General features: G+C 44.0%; 1 protein-coding gene across 1 annotated transcript in view; it reads left to right on the forward strand.

The window, feature by feature from the left end:
- tcf7l1b (transcription factor 7 like 1b) overlaps positions 1-21,649 on the forward strand; it is a gene marked incomplete at its 5' end in the record, with an annotated part of 42,206 nt that overhangs the window by 15,703 nt on the left and 4,854 nt on the right. Inside the window, 4 exons of the mRNA XM_080739136.1 lie at positions 5,406-5,489; positions 16,339-16,474; positions 17,519-17,621; positions 19,383-19,466. Coding sequence (XP_080595262.1) covers positions 5,406-5,489; positions 16,339-16,474; positions 17,519-17,621; positions 19,383-19,466 — 407 coding nt within the window. The remainder of the gene's footprint in view (positions 1-5,405; positions 5,490-16,338; positions 16,475-17,518; positions 17,622-19,382; positions 19,467-21,649) is intronic.

Here is a 21,649-nt window from a genome sequence, read left to right on the forward strand (position 1 = left end):
GCCAGTAATGCTAGTTCTGCAAGTTGCGGGACAAGCCGGGCTTCCCAGGGTTAATTTGATATAAAAAAAAAACTGCCTCTGCGTTCCGTGGCAGGAATTTTCTCTTGTAATGAATGTGCCAAGTGATCGGATAGGTTAGGGCAAAAGTAGTTTTGCTGGTTTCACGACTCGAGTGCCTGTGTTGATTTTTAGAAGATCTTGCATAAAAATAAAAATACCTTGTTATTTTTGCTGTATTGTTTTTGATACTGCGTTCTACTCGCTCAGATGCAGGTTCTCCGGAGCATATTGTTGACTAACGTCACTGAACCCGCAATGTTTTATATGCAAGATGTAAATACAGGGTGTCTGTATTTGGGCAGTATAGATTTATTTTTTCCACCAATTATGTTGGCACCAAAATATTTTTTCCGTTGTTATTTTCTCTCTCTCTCTCTCTCTCTCTCCCTCTCTCTCTCTCTCTCTCTCTCTCTCTCTCTCTCTCTCTTGGTGTCTTCCTTCGTTTCCCCAAGATTGTTTTCATTTATAACTTCCTCCCTCAGTAATCTGCCTCAAAGTGGTCTGGAAAACTGGGACATGCATGCGCCTCCACTCAGAAATGTTGCAGAGGGCCAAAGAGCAGCAATTTGCAGGTCTGACCAGCTCAGATGCTCGTCGTTTCCCCATCAATTAAACACTAATTAGCACAATGAGTGTTGGGGTTTGCTTAAGAATTGTCCATGTAATTGCCTGTAATGTTGGCAAACAATGGGTCTTAATGCAAAACCCCATGACAGGGCGGAGAGTACTTACTGCATTGTCATTGTCCCCCCACAAGCTCTAATTGTATTTCATGCATAGATCAAGTTAAGGTGTCAATGGCCCTGCATGAGCAGGTGATCTCAGCTGAGCAAACCAGGGAGGGACTGTTGTGTCGCGGCTTGACGAGGCTATTGTCTGAAGTTGCTGTTCATATGGGTAAAGGAGAGGGTAATTATCACCTCAGCCAAACAGCACGCTGTGTGGCCCATTTGTTTTCTGTTGGGGGCAAAGGAAAACAATGGGGAGGGGTTCTCCACACGGTAGGTGATTGACATTATCTGCTGGAGCAATCCATGGAGGCATTCCGGCTACCCTGCTATTCAGGAGAGGGAGAGAGGGAGGGAGGGAGAGAGGGAGGAGGGGGCGGGAGGTGAAGCTGTTACACAAGGTTTAGGTCTCGTCTGAAACTGGCTTGTTGCATACCGTCACTCTGTTGGTTGTGTCGGTCCTGTTTGGTGCTTCACGTTTTGGAGTTCCGGTCAAAGGAACAGCGTGTATAGGATCACCGTCCCACGAGTCACCCTGTTTCTGCGATTTAAACACATCACTCTGTGATGTATTAAAATAAAATGATATAAAATGTATGTCGTCACTGTCGGGCAGAAACCTTGTTTCTCCAAGTTTCAAATTTGTACATTTTTTCACGAAGTAAAGCCTGCTTCATCAGACAAGGCCGTCGCACAAAAGTAGTGAAAACAGACGATCTACAAGCGTGCTTGTAGATCGTCTGTTTTCACTAGTTTAGCTAATTTTTTTATATGATAAAAACAAACGGTTGTGGACATACAAGGTGTCCACCCGACAATGACGATGTATTTCATCTATGACCAGTGCCAGCTTTAATTGGACCGTAAACTAGGCTGGTTCCTGCTAGTTCCTAGTCCTGATGCTAGCTAGTGACAAAGTTTGGGATTTTTTCCCCCCGCTTTTGGCAGAGTCTCTGACTTAGTTTGACAGCAAATGTCCAGACATCTGTCTCTCGTCCATGCTCTGATGCTGGCCGGCAGTGTGGCACCACACACTTCAGAGTTGACAAAGACTGTTGCTGTGTTTTCCAGGGCTCTGTGAGAGCTGTGTAACAATTAGAACCCAGCTCTGGCAAACTGCGTTGCCCACAGCACAGAGCATATGCTGTATGCAAAAAAAAAACAGAGTTCTGTGGAGGCTTTCTGAGTTTTTTTTCCTGTGGCATCATTGCTACCTTTGTCGCATCTGAGCCTCTTTAACAGTAGCGCATTCTGCTTATGTCTATTCTGAGTGTGGGGGGGGCAGTGGGGAAAGCAACATTTAGAAAGTGATGAAAGTCGATGAGATAGTTGCTAAACTTCACTTTATTTACAGAGTTCTCTCAATGTTCTGTCCAACACTATTTAACAACAGAGCTTTCCACTCCCATGCTGAAACGAGCATCTCTATGGGCCTCGGCCATATGTCTGTTCAAATTGTGTTTGTTTCTAATTAAATAAGGGCATCTGCAAGCCATTACTAAATGTCCCGAAGTTTAATGCAAAATGTAATTGCTCATATTAGTTTATCTGCGGTTTCAATCTTTCACAAACATTTAATAACACTTCGGCCATGGATAGTCAGCTCTTTAAAAAAAAAAATCGGTTTCTAAGTGTTTCCTCTTATTTAAATGTCCCGTTCAATCTCCTTTTCTCCCCCCGATGTGCCTCTCTTTTTCGTGCTTTTTTTTTTCTCACAGCAGAAAGCAGCTTTACAGTGTTATAGAAGTTTCCGCTGAGTAGCTTTGGCCCTGTGGATTTCTTACCTTTTGTTTCCTCAAACTGCTCCTGAGGACTGTACCCAGTACCCAGACACCCTGCCACTGCTTCTCATGTGCTACTGGAGCAGTGTGTGTGTGTGTGCGCTGCTATGGGGGGCTGTGACTGCATGCGAAGAGTGGGAGCTAATGTGACATTCTGCGGGCTGGCACCTTGGTGGATGTTTCAGGGGTATATCTGTGAGCACAGTTGCTCCATAGGCACACTGGCAATTAAAAAAAAGTAGGCGCTTAGGGAAAAAAAAAGTGCCCGGGGGCATGTTCCTCAATCCTTGGCAGAAGCTGTCAAATAAGGTGGATGGATGGGGAAGGAGAGACGACGGAACGAGGTGTGGGCATGGCCACGGATAAGGACCAAACGCTCACAATAGGGCCTCGTTTCATTTGTGGAAAGGACTCGTGATTGACATAGATTAGACAGGGAAAAAAGTGTATTGTTTTGGGGGGGTTTTCTCTCCAGAGAGTAGCATTCATTAGGCATCATGCACAGAGCAAGAGTACAGTTTCAATAGGGGAGCTAGCAGCGCTCTAAAAGCAACTGGCTCCTCCTGACAGTTGTATGGACCAGGGCCCATTAGCTGGAACCTACGATTCAGCCTTGAGCAGTATGGTGAAAATGAAGAGGGCTGATGTCAACTCACAGAATTTCCCCCTCTTTTGGAAGGGAAAAAGGGTCCCCCTCTCTCCCCCCCCCCCCCCCCCCCCCACCTCCCCCCACCTCCCTCCCTCCCTGCTCTATTGGACTCCAGCTGTCAGGAAACAATACCCGCTGCCTGCTCCGACAAACTCATTCCTGAAAATGTTTTTTTTTTTTTTTTTTTTTTCGTCCGTCCTTCTCTCCCTTTCCCCCCCGCTTGCTTGCTATAATGTCTTTTCCATTTTTAACCCACGGTCATCCAAGCTTCCTTCCTCCTTACAATCCCTGAGTGATGAATGGAGCTTTAAAAATGAATTCAAAACATGAATGCATGTGAATTTTCATTTTTTCCAAAAATGTTAATATTTAAAAACTTTGCTATTAACTGCTTTCACGGTGGTTTAATCACTGTTTCAAAAAATGACAGTAATTCTCATCTTTTTCTTTGTGCAGAACTGAAATCCACACTACATTCATGCTATATAGGAATGATGTCAAAGTGCCTGGATCGTCTGCAATTCATCTGCACAAGATGAAGGATGTCGTAAACGAAACAGAACACTTGATAGTTGAATTCCATGCCCTAACTACCGGCAACTGGAATTTATAAATTATTATATATTGCTATGTTGGCAGTATTTCTTTTTTTTTATCTACATTGTGTCTACGTGACATAAGCTAAAATACAACACCCTTTTAATTAATTTGAAATTGTACCAGGCAGAAAATCCACATGCATGTCAATCTGCTGTATCCGGTGTTTAAACTGATTCACAAACCAGATGGCTGAGCTGTGCTGCTGGTGCTTTGGCTCCATGCTATCTCCAGTGCTGCAGGAAGAAAAAAAAAAAAAACGAATTCTGGTTCAACTTGTATCGAGCAAGAAATGGGAACCACCTTTCCTTGTCGCAACATCATGGCCCTGCTGCGTAGGGCATAGTACATACTAGGCCTTACATGGGATGGGCATCCTCTAAAACATGGGTCTTCAACAGGGGGTCCGGGACCCCTAGGGGGTCCTCAGAGTTACTACAGGCGGTCCTCCAAATCTTTTAGTGATAGAAACCTTTTTTATATTAAACACTTGGAACCATAGCGTCCATATTCTGAGACTTTAGCCAAAAATAGCAGATTGAGCTTGTAGATCGGCTATTTTCGGCAAAGAGGTCTGGTGTAGAGGGGAAAAAGAGCAGACTAAGTACAGAGTGAAAGGTCAAGTTTAATAAGTATTGACGGTTCAAGTGGTTAAATATCTGAAAACACAAATTGACATGAATCAAAAATACACTGATGATTGGGCTGTTAAACAATTAAACTATATGGAATCTATGATAAGGTAGTCGGGGGTCCCTGCTTCATCTCTCTCTCAACTAAGGGGTCCTTGGCCTGAAAACGTTGAAGATCCCTGCTCTACAAGAATAACTGTTGGTAAACTTTCCCAAGAAAGAGGTGGAAAAAATAAGCTTGCCTTACTTCATAATGGCAGATGATCTTAAGCGCCAACATAAAAGTTTAACAAGTTTTCGCATTTATAACACCATTAAAAATTGATTATAATTGGGTATGGCTATGGGTCACAAGGACAAACAACTCGAGCGAAACAGAATAGACCCAGACATAGCCTAAAAGTCCACACCCAAGTCTTTAACTTCATCCTCCTCGAGATGGGGCTTCCTTCCAGCTGTCTCTTCCCACCCGCTCAGCGATGGGCGCCCACAGCTGGACTCTTGTTTTTCCTTGACAAACGGCAATTTCACAGTCCTCCACCAGTCCACTGTGCTCACATTGCTCTCTCTCTCTCTCTCCCTCTCTCTCTCTCTCTCCCCCACCCTCTCATGCCAGAGCCCACTGTCTGACCCCGGCAGCAGAATGGGTCTCATACAGGTGTCTGGTAGAGTTATGGCTCTCTGTTGGCTCGCTTTACACCATTCATTACCCTCATGTATGTTCTAGGGAAAAACCTCAACCCCATACTTGTTCACTCTCGCAGCAAACAGTGAAGTTTGTCCTGTAGCGTAGCAGAGCGTCTCTCAATCTGTTTTATTTGGCGTTACTGCAGCAATGGCGCTTTTAGGAATGCTGTCTTAAAAGCTGGTCAGTGGATAATGTTGCCATAATGCATGGCATGCACTTATTGTAAGCATCGTTTGTCTCATATTGTTTCTCCCCATTTCTCACCCACAGTACCTGCAGATGAAATGGCCCCTTCTGGACGTCCCCGGATCAGCGGGACTGAAAGACTCCCGCTCTCCCACCCCGGGGCATTTAGTAAGTAGACACTAACGCTATCCTATCTGTCCATCTGCAGCCACCTCCTCCTCCACTACCCCTAGCAACAACAGCACCTGCAGGCTAAAACTATTGCGCACTGCACAGCCACGCTGTCTCTCCGTGTACCGCAATCACTCAGCCCGTTGTAAATCATCATCCACGTTGGAGCCACCTAGCCATTCATAAGCTTTCCCACACACAGGTGCGAAGCAGTCATCCCGATGTCTCCGACTGGAGTCTACACACACACGCACGCACGCACGCACGCACGCACGCACGCACGCACGCACGCACGCACGCACGCACACACACACACACACACACACACACACACACACACACACACACACACACACACACACACACTCACACACACACAGAGACGGGTCTGCCAAGGTCCCGCATTGTCTAGTCATTAGACAATGTGGGACCTCAGCAGACCTGTTCGGTGTGTGGTTGTGCTGAAGGCGGGCGTCCTGCAGGGTTTGTGATAACGTTAGATAAACAGCAGTCTAGATCAGCCCCCGCTGAATAAAGGAGTACGGAGTCCCATGCTCACTATCACCTGTCAGATCAACGCATGCACAGTGATCTCTGCTAGGTGGAAGTCGTGTTTAGTTATGCATGGAGGAGCAGAGAGAGCGTTAAGCCGCCCTCGCTTGCTTGCGCTGTGGGCAAATAACCGCTGTGACTCAGCCCCTTGACCTTACACGTCCTGGCTAGACGAGCCTGTTTAGTTTGTGGTGGATTCGTCGGATCTCATAAGCACAACGACGCAAACAACAAAGTCTCCATTGAGGCTCCGCTCAATGGGAAGCTGTTGTGAAGGGGAGTGGAGCTCCTTGCCCAGGGGAATCCAAAGCTGCTCTGTGGTTGACTTGCAGTCTCAATTGGAAACCAATTAAAGATATTTTATTACAATAAGTGCTGACCCCTAAGTGACTCCAGCATGGCTGGGGTTGTTGTCTTGTCAGACAGAGCTTCTGTTTAATGTTTTGTTCCAGCCAATTGCTTTTATCTTATTTACTTAATGCGTAACATTATGAAATGCATGATTCTTGCATTGTCGGACAGCAGAGAGAGAGAGAGAGAGAGAGAGAGAGAGAGAGAGAGAGAGAGAGAGAGAGAGAGAGAGAGAGAGAGAGAGAGAGAGAAAAGAAAGTACAAGGAGCGGGTTAATGTCAATTGAATTAGGCGGAAATGAAAGAGGCCATTGAAGACTTGATGTGGGGTTTGAGGACTCTAGTTGGATTGTTTCCACTCTGCGCTGCAACTGTTGCTGCTGCTGCTGCAGGATTCACTTGAAAGGAAACTTAATTTGGTGCAGTGTTGGCTCCCTGTCACTATTTGTTTGACCTTTATCTCAATTGAACATCATTGATCCAAGAAGGTCAATACAGACAGAGGACAGTGTGTAGATTATGCCTGAGAAATTGAATGCAGGCTTTCTGTGAGACATTTGAATTGGCCAACTAACCGGCCTCTGACTTGGTTGTGTAATTCATATTTTAACCCTGTGGCCAAACTAGTAAACTTTATTTGAACTATTTAAACTCCTGTTTGGGACTGTATAGGGCTCTATGGCTATCTATCTATGGTATGTAATATCATGATAAAAATACAAACAAAAGAAGGTGCTTACATTCATTGAGTGTAATACACTCAATGTAAATAAAGATGATTGCCTAGCACTGTAAAGGTAGCCTTACATTAAGTCGCACCGGTAGTTGCTTCTGCTTTGCTGACGTCTATGGCTACCGGAGCGTCTTACCGTCTTTGAATACACTACCACTGCAGGCTCCACTAAATCTCATCTAGTTGCTCGACACATGCACTAATGAAAAATATAAGACTACGCCAGAGTTCTCATATCGCTTACCGACTCTGGCGGAAACTGTTCACAATGTAATAGTCCGTTGTTTTCAATAAAAATGCTTTTTACCAAGTCTATGTCCGAGTGCCTTTTCTCTCCGCTCTGTTTTTCATCATGGCTTCCTGCATTTCTTCTTTGAAAACAATGCTGTTGCAGCTGCGCAACAGCGCCCCTTTGGTGGCCGGGAGGTACTATTGCTCAATTCAAATGAGCAATAGTACCTCCCGGCCATCAAACTGGCGCTGTTGCGCATGCGCAAAAGAAGAAATGCAGGAAAAACAGAGCGGCACTCGGACATAGACTTGGTAAAAAGCATTTTTATTGAAAACAACGGACTATTACATTGTGAACAGTTTCCGCCAGAGTCGGTAAGCGATATGAGAACTCTGGCGTAGTCTTATATTTTTCATTAGTGCATGTGTCGAGCAACTAGATGAGATTTAGTGGAGCCTGCAGTGGTAGTGTATTCAAAGACGGTAAGACGCTCCGGTAGCCATAGACGTCAGCAAAGCAGAAGCAACTACCGGTGCGTCTTAATGTAAGGCTACTGTAAAGGTATCAAAACAACTATGCTAGTTAGAACCAGGGGCCAGTTGTCCGGATTTAAAATGAAGCAAACACAGAACTAAAAGATCCTATGATTGGCCGCTAGTTGCGCTTTTCTGGTACCAGAAGCAACATTTTCTCCATAGGATTCCATTCATTTCTCCCGTACTTTTACATTTGATTTTCTTACTTCATGGTTCCTGTCGCTAGTTTAAAGCCTCGTTTCAATCACCATGATATGCGTTTTGTGAAAGTGTGGGCCAATTAATGTTACATTTGATGTCATAGCAGGATATGCTGTAGGAGTGGCTTGTGATCATAGGCTTGTGATGGTTCTTCTTCGTGTGCTTCATTTTCGGCAAGCTCAAGACGATGTCCCATGTATCCCTGCGGTTGCACGTGACCGTTGGCAGCCAATAGCATTCCAACTGGGTACCAGTACACAATGATGGCGACACCCACACAAGGGCAAAAAAAAAGCTTCATTTTCGCAACATAGAAACCAATGGGTTCCCACCGTCCATATTCTTTACAGTCTAGAGTAGCCGCAGGTGTGGGTTATAAGAGACAAAAGAAGAAGCCCTTTAATTATGATACAATGTTACTGCTGCTGTGCCAAAATACTGGAGGCTGAATATATATTGTATATATATATATATATATATATATACCGGTATATATATATATATATATATATATATATATATATACTGTATATATATACAGTATACACACACAGACAGTAGGTAGCGCATAGCCATGCAGCTCAAATGAAACATGTGTGTGACACTGACTGACCCGCGAGGATGCAAATAACATAATTGTTTACGCTGCTCCTCTGAAGTTCAGAGAGAGTTGAAGCGTCATGTGAACCCTCCAAGAGGAAGTGCTTCACGGCCGGCGATCCGGTGATCTCAGCACGGCCCCCAGAGGGTCATTTGATGTGTGTGTGATGATGGGGGAAGTTTGTTCTGCTGGTGGTGGTACCAGGCACCGCTGCTGCTGCTGCTGCTGCTGCATACCCCGGGCACACGGAATAGAATGTGTATAATAACACCCCACTGTGCCCTTGCCCCCCCCTCCTCCTCCGCCACCCACCCCGGGCCAGAAGCATTGCATGCCCCTCTGGTGTGTGTATTGTGTGTGTGTGTGTGTGTGTGTGTGTGTGTGTGTGTGTGTGTGTGTGCGTGCGTGCGTGTGTGCGTGTGTGTGTGTGTGTGTGTGTGTGTGTGTGTGTGTGTGAGGCTGACAGGGAGCCAGGCTGATTATGTGCTCATTACCCCACCAGAGGAGAGACACAGGGAGTTGGTGGAGGGGGGGGGGGGGGGTGAGCAGAAGGCTGGGCTCTCCCCAGGCCCCCCCCCCCCCTGCCCCCCAACACTGCACTAATGAGAGCAGAGGGAGCGGATGGGTGCCCACGGGGTGGGGTGGGGTGGGAGGGAGGGCTAAGGATTACTGGCCAGGGCCAACCTGGAGGACCCGGGGAGGAGAAGGCATCGGGCAGGAGAGCCCCGGCAGGGGGTCGTCCCATGTAGGGATGGGACGATAAGCGATGTTATCGTTTATCGTGATAGAAAAAAAACACTCACAATAATCGTCGTATCGTGGAGATTTAATTTATCGTGATATCGTCCTCCGTCATATGCACTTGGGTTCAATTCACCTTTTATTTGCCGAGCTGCATATTATCCGGTACCTCTAAAACCCTCTATTGGTAAAACGTACGTGAAAACCGCTTCCAAGGTATAGCATGTCCCGTGCATGTCCAGTCCAGTCCGCTGTGAGCTTGTGGATCTGCTCACATTCCTAAGACAAAAATGTGATAACAATAAATTTACCCCCATTCATTCCGGATGGTGACCCGTTTCGAAACGGGTCACCATCCGGAATCAATGGGGGTAAATTTACTCAAATCAAATTTTTGTCTTAGGAATGTGACAAAAAACAAAAAATATTATTGAACTCTACTCTCCATGGCATGAGTAATCAATAGAAAAAAAGTCATTTTGGGGGTGAACTACTCCTTTAAGCCTGATTTCGTACGTCCGATGTGACACTCAAAAAATGCTAATTTTTGAATTATAAAAACAAAATGTCTATAATGACGGGATGGCAGGCTGAAAGTGGTTCATTGGGGTTTGAGATCCACCGTACGAGCAGCGCTGTCATCATCAGTGCCTTCTGCTGCTGGCTCGAGTAGGGACTGGGACCGAGTAGGGACTGGGACGATATGAAAATGATTTACAATATTATCGCGATAATCAAAATATCCCCGGAAACATCCATTATTCTGGGGCGGAACATTTGCCAAAAAATAGCAGATCTACAAGCTCACAACATTATGAGCTTGTAGATCGCCTATTTAAGTGAAAAAAGACAGTATCAAGTACAGTATTTCCAGGTCCGTTTTTGCCAATTATAGAGGGTTTAAGTGGTACCATCTCTGCAGCTCAGCAAATAAAAGGTGAAGGAGGTTAATTTCACGATACATTAGGCCTCGAGATTATGACACCGACGATGAGCATCATAACGTTGGCGCTCCTCCGCGATTCTGACACGTGGCGAATCCATTTGCTAACGAGGAACTGCATGTTGACTTCTGCCCTCGCTCGCGGCACACGGAACACATGTGGAACGGAGACAGCGGAGGCGTTCGTAGTACAAGACGTAGAAAATCAGAGCCTTCTGTGGGAGTGAGAGAGTCGAGGGCAAAGCTGTGCTGTCACTGTGCAGATTGGGTCCATAAGGCCTGTATGCTAATCCGGAACCCACTCTGGCTTCCAGATCCTCAATTATTCAACAGGCAGGTTTGTTTAGCATTCGGTTGGTATTTGCTTTTGGTAGTAACGCTGGTTGTGATGGTGATTGGAGCGTATGTGCTCGGGGGGGATAAGACCTGGAAAGAGGGAACAAGCTATTCTATGGTATCCCTTACCACCACCACCACCACCACCCCCGCACGCACACTTACAAACCATATACGCACACGCGGGCACCCCAGCACTCCCATATCAGCCTCTGTGTTCAGAGAGCTGTCTATTCATTAATAAAACATCAAAAGGCGCTGCAGGCAGGCCCAGGTGATGCAGTGTGGGAGACTCAACCTTGTCAGTCCAGCACAGCGGTGGCTGAGCTCCAACCGAAGAGGAGAGGAGAACGGGAGGAGACGAGTGGAGAGCAAGGGAAGGTGGCTGATCATGTGCATTCATATAGCAATCATCACGCCGCCAACATGCCTATTACAGCCATGTTGATAGTGCTGTCATGGCTGAATACTTCCTCCACTGAGGTCATTCAGTGGAGTGACTCACGTTAATTTGTCCGGGAGGGCCCATTCTATGTGTCATTATGTGACAAGCGCTTGACTATTATGTTGGTTTAAAAGGAGCAGTGACACTCTAATGAGGTAGCACTGACCCGAGTGACTGCCCCACCATCACTTATCAGATCAGGCCTCCTCACACATGGGCTGGTCTGAACTTGACAGACAAGGAAGAATCCCTGCTCGCTGTTTCAATATTGTATTAGTGTGTGTGGAAGTCATCAAGACAACAAGAGACCTGGTCTTCTTGTCAGCATGTCATAAGTCACTTAAGTCACCACATTTCTTTTTAAGCGAATCGAAGCACTGCATGGTCCTGAGCAGCATTCCAGAGATGCCTTTTGTTTCCCCCTCAAGTGTCCAGTGCTGTTTTCAACACATTGATTGGACACATGACAGATTTCGAGTGACGATGAGGCGGCTTTTTAAAAAAAGAAAGAAAAACCCTTTTCCTTTTCTTTTTTGGTCGATTTGGTGCTTTGCTCTTCTTGGCCTACATCTCTTGCTGCAGAACCTTTGACTTGGTGTCCGGTGAGACTTTCCCATTTTGCATTAAGCAATGAACATCCAGGATCCATGATGAAATCAAAGGCTCCGGCAGGCCTGAAGTGAATACTGATCTGAGGTCTGCAGTCCTGCTGGGCTCCACTGCAGATACGGGAGCTTTCCACAGACATGGGGATGAATGTGGATCTGACTGAAATCCAAGATCAGTCAAAATTATAAGGTCATAGAATGTGTTAGTTATCGGTGAGAGTCCATGAATGAATTTAAACACAAACCAAGTGAGCTTTTCTTTAACGTGTCCATGTTAAAGAAAATATGTTACTGAAGCTTAATCAATTTACAGATATTTATTATTGAATTACAACAAAGATATTGAGTTTGGCGTTATATCCCACTGAGCTTGTTTTTAGTATATGCCTCGTCATCTGTGTGTGTGTGTGTGTGTGTGTGTGTGTGTGTGTGTGTGTGTGTGTGCATGCGTGTGTGTGCGTGTGTGTGTGCGCACGCATGCATGTGTGTGCGCGTGCCCTTTAATGACCGTAGAGAACGGCCACACTGCTTGCTGACCGACTCCAGTAATATGACACAGCGCGCTTTATTATTCTAACCTAGAATATTAGTGCCATTGACCTTTTCAAAGGCGATGGGCAGAAGAGGTAAAGCAGCAAGTTGTCTGTGATGAATGGCACGGCTTTAGGAGGGGCTCGATTCTAAAGGCCTACGACACACAGGCAGAGCCCCTCTCACGTCCGCTTCCTGTTGGCGTTGACAAACACAAGGCTTGGATTTCTCTGCATGCCAGGCATTCTTTTTCACCCTGTCTTTCCTGGCCGTTTTGAAAAGGCCTCCTCTGAACCTCCCACCCAGAATCGCCAGGCAGAAAAGGCACACAAAGCTGCTGCAGGGTTATTCAGTTTGTTCTAAGCTCTCTTCCCCGTCGGCTGTTTGCCTAGTAATTCAATTCAGATGTGCAGGATCCAAAAACATGTTTGCTTGAATGAAATCCACCCCTCCACCCACATTGACCAAGGCCTGTGCTTTTCTTAGCGGCGTTCCAAGTTGGACAGCCCATCGAGGTATTGCCACCTCTGCCTCTTTAGCCCCCGAAAACCTCTCAACAGAGAGACACCTATTCTCTGCACTGGCTCAGCAAACCTTTTTTTTTTGTTGCTATTTTTCATCTTCCTGCTACTATGTCGACCCGGCTCTAGCTAATACCAGATCTCCAGTGTTGTTGCTTGCGATCCTGCGAGGTACGCTGCACTGTGTTGCAGCCAGGCCAGTTCTCAACAAGCACGTCGTCTATGTAAAGAGCATGATTTCTGCTGTCCGTCAATGCAGATACCATCTGGTTCCAGGTTGCTCTGTATCCGTCCTGTCACGTAGATGTTGTTTATATTTAAAACACAGCTCATGTTCCATGTGGTTTCCTTATTACACCTTGCCCGTGGATCGTGAAGCCGTGCGTATGAAGCTGTCGCGGGGTTTGAGGAATATTACCCCTACACATAAAGAAACTGAATGAAGGTATTGATGGGTCGCGGCTTTAGTTTTAAACCAACACACTGAGCCACCATTTTACATGACTGCTTTTTGTGTTTGCTAGAACTTAATTCGTTAGCAAGGAGTCTACGTTGTGCTTTACTTTTTACAGTGTTTTATTTATTTTAACAGTGAAAACGGCTCCAAAGTACAGTATGTAGTTTTCCTTGTGAGCTTGCCGTCTTTGTAAAATGTTGACCATACATAGTACAACCTCTCCTCGGTAGTGACTGGGCTCAACAGGTAGGAGGAGGCGAGTCAAAATGCATTTTGCACGTGTACACTCAGTCTGCGCACTCGCATTGTACATCACGTTTTTTTTTTTTGGGCCACTTCATTTAAAATGAATACTGCAGTTGTGATGTCGAAACGGGTGCCTTTAAACTTATAAAATCTGTTCAAAGCAAACACACGATTGGTGCATTCCAGAATATGAATCATTAATAAGCATAATTTCGGATTCTAACTGAAGTGCTTCCCAAAATGTGTTGGCACCACCAGGTCTAGAGGTCTCAAACAGCATGCACAATATAGGGAGAATCCAGGCACATTGTACATGAAGTAGAGCAACAAAGCACAACTGAAATATACATGACACGTGGGATCTGGGGGTTCAATCTCCATAAAGCTTTTTTTTTATTTTTTTTCTAACATCAAATTATATCAAAGCCTTTTCTGTGTTGTATGAAATCTCGTTTCCGGCTCACCTTAATGTACTTTCAAACATATTGACCTTACACGCTCTCCCAAGTCTGGGGAAAACATAAAAAAAAGCTCTGTTCTAAGTAAAGTGATCTTAATATAGCCTTGTTTCACACACAGTAAATATTTTCTTCAACTAGAGGCTTGGCATTACCCCGAATCAAAGTACGACTTAAGAAGACGTGGGCGAAACACGTTTGCTAAGGGTTTTTAAAAAAAAAAAGAAGGAAAGGTTGGACCTGCCTTAAAAAAATAAATGTAGCTGAGCAAAAAAAGAAATAGAAAATTGGAACAATTCTAAGCAGCGTGAAAGTAAGAGAGAGCAGTACAGAAGTCTCAATGCAAACCTTGTTCCCTCCCAGACCGCGTTGGAGCAGACGGGGAGGTTGAGGAGGACGGGGCGGTGGGGGTGGGGGAGGGATATTGAAGAAAGGTTAGGCTGGAGGAACAAGACTCCTTTCTCCCCCCCACCTCCCGCCGCCACCCCCACCCCCTGACCCTCCCATGTGACAAGTTGAGCCAACAAGCGCTCCATTCAGCGGAGCAGCCAAGGGGAAATGACTGCGAGGCTAAACACTAACCCTAATGAAAGTAGAGACGCTGGTTATTATTATTATTGTCTTCATCATCATCATCGTCGTCGTCACCACCGGGCTATCATCGTTGTCATTGTCATTGTCCAGAACCGGCCCAGGTCTGGTGAGGGAGGGGTGATTGGGCCACTGTCCAGGGGTCTGGGCTTTCTGGCCACAGTACCACAACATGGAGTATTGTTAAAGTTTCCTTTAACAACACCAGGGGGAAATAAATCTTGATGGAATTTCTATATTGTCGTTGTCGGGTGAAAACCTTGTATGTTCAAAAACGTTCGTTTTGCATTTATCAGTTTAAAAATGAGTTAAACTAGTGAAAACAGACGATCTACAAGCACACAACGCCTCGCAGTGCGAGGCGTTGTGTGCTTGTAGATCTGCTGTTTTCACTACTTTTGTGCGACGGCCTTGTATGATGAAGCAGGGCTTTATTTTGCGACAGAACATATACATTTCAAACTTGGAGATACGAGGTTTCCACCCGACAACAAACAATATTACGCTCTCTGTCATGGGCATTTCTTTTACTTGACATGACATCGTTGTTGTCATGACGTCATTAAGATTTCGTTATAAAACATCCAAGATATTCTGTGCCGTGGCGCTGGCATCCACTTTCTACACAATTCCTATAAATGGATTGCCGTGGAAAATGCGGGATTCATAATCTCTCCGCTTGATTATGGGTATAGCTATTTATTCTTATCCTCATTTTGTGAGCACACGCATGTGTGTGTGTACGTGCGTGTGAGGGTGTGTGTGTGTTTGTGCGCGAGCGTGTGCATGAGGTGCTGCTGTGACTTCTGGACTGGCGGCGCTGTTGTTTTGCTTGTTGGGCTGAACAAACAGTTCTCTCCTCCACTAAATGACTGTAATGGTCTTGGCATGTGTCCGCGAGGCTTTTTTAGTGTTCCTTGGTGCCGGTCCAGATTGCATCATAATACGGGCCTGTCACAATACTGACACAGTGACCAGCAGGAGTCAAACAGATGTAATGTGTGGCGCTGTTACTGTAATGTTACTGTAATGTTACTGTAATTTTACTGTAATGTTACTGTAATGTTACTGTAATGTTACTGTAATGTTACTGTAATGCACCGGAGAGTTTGAGATGCTTCTCAGTCTAGCATGAGTTACTAGGGCCCATAGGTGGAGCCTTAATTATTTGATTTACTTTAGCTATTGATCTGCTATTTTTGAAAAGTCGTGAAAATGTGTGCAAATCTTAATGAATATATGTATTTTTTTTAAGCAGAACATTTTGTAACTCAAATCTTGCTTCTGGGAGGGTTAGGGTCCCTGGAACGAGATATTTTGAGATGGGTGTCATATCACTTTGGGGGGTCCTTCACATGGAAAAGTTTGAGCACCACTGACATAGAAACAGGTTTAAAAAAAAAACCTTGAAATATTCAAAGACTTTTTCTAGATTCTTTTTCAAAAATAGCAGATCTACAAGCTCGCAGCGTGGCACTCAGACTCGGTGCCGCGCTGTGAGCTTGCAGATCTGCTATTTTTCAGTAGTTAAAGCACACAATAATTGAAGTGAATCCTTGTACCCCAGGCAGGGCCCAGAATTTGGTGCGACACCCCTTGTTACAACGTAAGCCCCACCAACAGATGCACAACATCAGATGATATCACGTGCCTGCCGCCGTGTTTTGAATACTGTGTTGCCCGAGGCGTCAGAGCACCGCGCTTATCAGCTCCTAACTAAACCCCCCTCTATCTGTTCTCTCTCTCTCTCTTTCTCTTCCACAGTCCAACAAGGTCCCAGTGGTCCAACATGCCCACCATGTCCACCCGCTGACCCCCCTAATCACCTACAGCAACGAACACTTCTCTCCGGGCACGCCGCCCTCACACCTCTCCCCGGAGATCCTAGACCCAAAGACAGGTATATTATTATTACCTTGTTGGGCGGTCATATTTTTTTTTTGCCAAACCATAACAGCTTAAAGGACGACTTTGTTTTTTTTTTCATAACAAGGTTTTTTTTTAGATAGTCATTAGAGAAAAGAAAAGATGAGTGTTAAAAGAAAATGTTTTACTTCTTTCTATCGTTTTAGTGATTTTGACGATTTTGATTTGCATGTGTGCCCCCAGGTTGGGGGCATGCATGCAGGTGGCTAAATATGTATTTTTAGACACAATAAGCCCATTCCCAAGATGCACTGCAATCTTTCATGGTCAGATGTGACTTATGGGGGCTGGTGTAAATAGTAACAAAGAAATTGCCGGCTTATTGTGTCTAAAAAATACATATTTAGCCACTTGTACGCATGCACCCAACCACTGAAATCAAAATAGTAAAGTCGCTAAAACAGTAGAAAGAGGTAAATGAAAACATTCTAACATTCATCTTTTATTTTCTCTAATGACTATCTAAAATATGAACCCTTGTTGTAAAAAAACAAAGTTGTCTTTTAAGCCCTATTTTATTTTGTCATATGAAGGTTGTTTTCAGGCAAAAAAGATTAAATTAGTAGATCCACAAGCTCACAATGTGGCACAGTGCCAGGCATTGTGAGCTTGTGGATCTGCTATTTTGTCTTTATTTTTCTTTTATTCATTTAAAAAGAAAAAAAGAAAAACATACCCCAAATAGGGTTGCCGGTTAGAAAGTTGTCAATTTGGACCATTATTCAACTTGTGCAGAACACGGTTTGTCTCCAGACCATGGATATGTTTGGCTATTTTATCACAATATCAACTTTTTTTAAGCTCCCATCACAAATTAATGCCTTGTGTAAAGATAATATTATGGTCGCTGTCAGGTGGAAACCATTATAACTGTTACCTTTCAGGAAAAATAAAAAAAGATGTAAAGGATGTAGTTATATTGTTAGTCACAATCTCTTGTGACAATGAAAAAATGCTTTCCATGTTAGCAGGTACGTTGTGCTTCAGCTTGTTGTTGTTGTTGTTGCGGTGCCTGCAGGTATTCCTCGGACTCCTCACCCGTCGGAGCTCTCACCGTACTACCCGCTGTCCCCCGGAGCAGTGGGCCAGATCGCACACCCTCTGGGCTGGCTTGTGCCACAGTGAGTTGCTCTTACTGTACTCATTGCGCTTTCATTTTGTTAACCCATTTAGGGCCTAGAATTATTGAATGCTTTAACCAGTGAAAAATAGCAGATATACAAGCTCACAGCGCGGCACCGAGTGCCGCGCTGCGAGCTTGTAGATCTGCTATTTTTGAAAAAGTCATGAATATATGTATTTTTAGAGCGAACGTTTGTAACTCAGATTTTGCTTCTGGGTGGTCCCTGGAACTAGATATTTTGAGATGGGGGTCCGTGGCCAAATACATATCATTTTGGGGGTCCTTCACATAAAAAGGTTTGAGAACCACTGTCTCTCAAGAACAGACTAATTGAGCTCCAGTTAAGTCAAAAGGACCTTTTCTTTGACGATGGCTGGCCAGATTGCTGACATAGAAACATAGGTTTTTCAAAAAATCTTAGAAGGATTCAAGACACTTATAGAATCGGGTCAAAATTCAATTTTTTACGATTTTTCTAAAATAGCAGATCTACAAGCTCAAGCTGTGAGCTTGTATATCTGCTATTTTTCAATAGTTAAAGCATAAAATAATGATACACAATAATGTGTACGCGTTCTAAATGGGTTCTGATGATACATTTTGATAACAAGAGTATTACGTTGATCTCTTCAAATCAAATCTAAGTACTAATATTCCCTTATCAATTTTGTCTGAAATTGTTGTTGGCTAACTTGAAACAAAGTACTCAAGTCCAGGTTCTTTAATGTTAGGCCAGTAGAATGTAATATTGGTGTGGGTTTGATTAAAACGATTAATAAAAAAGAAAGCACAACAAATTGGCTAAGACACTTTGGATTCTAGCAAGGGATGCTAGATGCATCGCTCTGTATAACGTCTTGAATGGTAGTCGTCACGCAGCTGCTAGCCAGCAAATCAAACTGACTCAGGGATTTGTTATTTCGACCGTTTTTTTTTTGTTCCATAATGTAGGTGCAGGTGTACCATATCAAAACAACAATAAATTATAACATTTTAAGTTCACCGGGATGAATCCTGAGCATTTATGGTTTTCTTTGCTACGGGTGTTGTAATCAATTGCAACGGTGCTGTTCCGCAAGCAAGGGGATTTGAGCTGATGAGGAGTAGGATTAGTGCTGGTGGGGTTTTTGGGAGTCTGTCAGCTGTGTTTGATCCACCTCTCACCGGAGCCTCCTCTCTCTCTCTCTCTCTCCTTCCAGTGGCGTCAGTTCAGAAAAAGCTAAGGTATGGCAACATGACTGGTGTCTTGCACGCGCGTGCAAGACACCAGTCATGTTGCCGTACCTTAGCAACAGGAATGATACATTTATTTTAAGAAGTACATTCTATTTTTTTCTCCCAAAATGTCTACGGTTTCTTGGGCTGGATATGGCAGCCTGGAACAGTTGTTCATGTGCAGCTAAACTTGACATAATATAGTAAACGTGCCACAATTAACAATAATGAATTGCACCTGTGCAGCTGACCTGCGGAACCTGGGAATATACTATTCTGTCAAGATGGGGAGAATAAAAGTGTGGAGAATATAATTATAATACCTTGTTAAATTTTGCATTTGTAGTTATTTTAATGTAATTTAACAACATAACCAGCACAGATAGACAATGAGACATTCATGGATTTATATTTTAAAGTAACTTGTATTCTCCATACCCCTGCCATACCCAATTGACGCTAACTTTGCCTCTGTATTCCACTCTCTCTCTCTCTCTCTCTCTCTCTCTCTCTCTCTCTCTCTCTCTGGGTGTCTCTCTCCCAGGCAGGGCCAGCACATGTACTCCATCCCCCCAGGGGGTTTCCGTCACCCCTATCCGGCGCTAGCCATGAATGCATCCATGTCCAGGTGAGTGGATCATGTTCAGCGACACCCCCACATTCCCAGGGGGCGATATCCAATATGTACAGGTTATGTGACATGCCGTAATCACGTTTGACTTGCATGCTTTGCCAGCGGTTTTAAACAGTACAGTACAAGGGGTAAAATACAGTTGAATGCATACAAAAAGAAAGGCCCTTGTTATCGTTACGTGTTCCCACTGAAGCAAACTGCTTTTTTTTTTTGCAAACTTTTGAAATATTGCAACATGGAAGATATGCCGTAGGTGTGTTTCCGTTGGTTCATTCACTATTTATTGCATAATGTCGTTATTGACAAACCTTTTCTACTGTACGTGATTAAATCATTTCCCATACTGAGGAATTGTTGTCGAAATTTCCCATTATCTTTATTCCATTTCCATTATGATACTATGAAAAGAAAAGAAAACTGAAAATTGATGGGGAAGGCTTCTTTTGTTACTGTAAGCTGCCACAGCAAAACTTTAAGGAAGTACCGGTAGCTTGAATATTATCGATTATCATTTAATAACTCCGTGGAAGAGCGTAGAATGGAATATCGGGTGAAATTACCCGTAAGGATAGGACAGATGTACTTTCTATTTCAGAGACCAGACCATCAGATGATGTGACAGTCAGTGCTGTCAAAACTACAAAGGAATGTGAGGTCTAATAGGTCTATCTGAGACAGGTTGAGCCTTTTAACTTTTTTCTGAGAGCTAAACTTCCACAGTCAGGCCAATCTTCTGAGCTGCTCGACTACACACACACACACACAAAGATGAAAGGGGCAAGAATCGATTAGGACAAATCAAAGCTCATCTGAAACTACAGGTCCCATCAGACTTAACTCACTGATCCGCTGTCAAAATTAAAAAGATTTGTAGCCAGCCTTCCGGTGTTCACGTGAGATGAAATATTCAAAAGGGTCTCCGTGTGATCGATAGTATTTGTATCTCCAGTCGAAGAATAAAATATTAAAACAACTGGATAGACACATTGCACACTTCATAATGCGCCTGAAGGACATTGCATTATTTTACATAAGCTATTCCAGGTTAGTGTCATAGCACACATCTGGCTAGCCACTAGCCAGGCACGGCTTTATTCGGGAAATAATCTCTGATTAAAACATTAACTACTGAACTTGGATTAGGTAGAATTAGGTGTGCTGGGGTAACTTTGCTACAGTGCACAGTAAGAATTCTTTTTTAGGGTGGAAACCCGTGCAGCGCAGCAGATTCTGTTAATGTTAACAGTCTCACTATCGTCCGTTAGTTGAAACAGCTGTGTGTGATTTATCAAGGGCTAACCATGGTCTGTAAAAACATAGCAGGCCCTGTTTTATCCTCAGGGGACAACAATGGCACCCCCTTGTTAGCATAAGCTAAAATATAAAGATCTGGCTAAGAAGAAATGGCAGTGAAAGCACCGTATCACCTGCAAATTCCTCCGATATTTTACGAGATTACATTGTGATCGTCGACCGCTGCTATTGTTTCGGTCCGTGCTTGCTGTTATTGATCTAGTGTCTTTTTAAACCTGCAATGAAATTGTGTGAATGAAGTGAAAACCAGCAAATATCAGCGTGTGCGTCTGTCATCTGCGTACAGGGCCAGCCTCGAGGTCCTTGTCGTGCCACTGAGACTATAACTTTTACAATGGCTTTGTTACAGCTGGAAAGTCTTAGGTGTATCAGGTAGCGTTGGACCATTTTAGCTGACAACTTCATACCTGAGGCAACACCGTTCTGATGATGCTGCATGATATGTTGTAAAAGGGCTGCTGTAATTATTTATTCAATGATTTTACTTTCACCCTAATGCCTTGCAGCAGTAGTCTATTATAACAGTTCCTTGTTTAGCGGAATGTAGATGTGTATTATGAACAAAAAAACATAATTATCTATACATATCCAACTTATTTTTTTGTATCTTGTCCATGTATTAAAGGAAAATACTATATTTGTGGGGCTTTTTCTTTTTTTTTTAATGAGAAACAGCTTAGCGCTAAAGTGGAACCTGCCACGGACGTTACTTCCGGCAAGCGTTATTAGAGGAGATTATTATGGAGAAACGTTAGGTATTATGATTATGTAAAATTATGTAAAAACCACCCAGTAGGGTATCTCCAATGTGACAGTGGCTGAAGTGTGCAGGTTTTTTGTTGCAAGCCAGAGAAAGGATAATT

Source organism: Nannobrachium achirus (genome assembly GCF_963921795.1).
Source record: "Nannobrachium achirus genome assembly, chromosome: 12".
NCBI lineage: Eukaryota > Metazoa > Chordata > Actinopteri > Myctophiformes > Myctophidae > Nannobrachium > Nannobrachium achirus.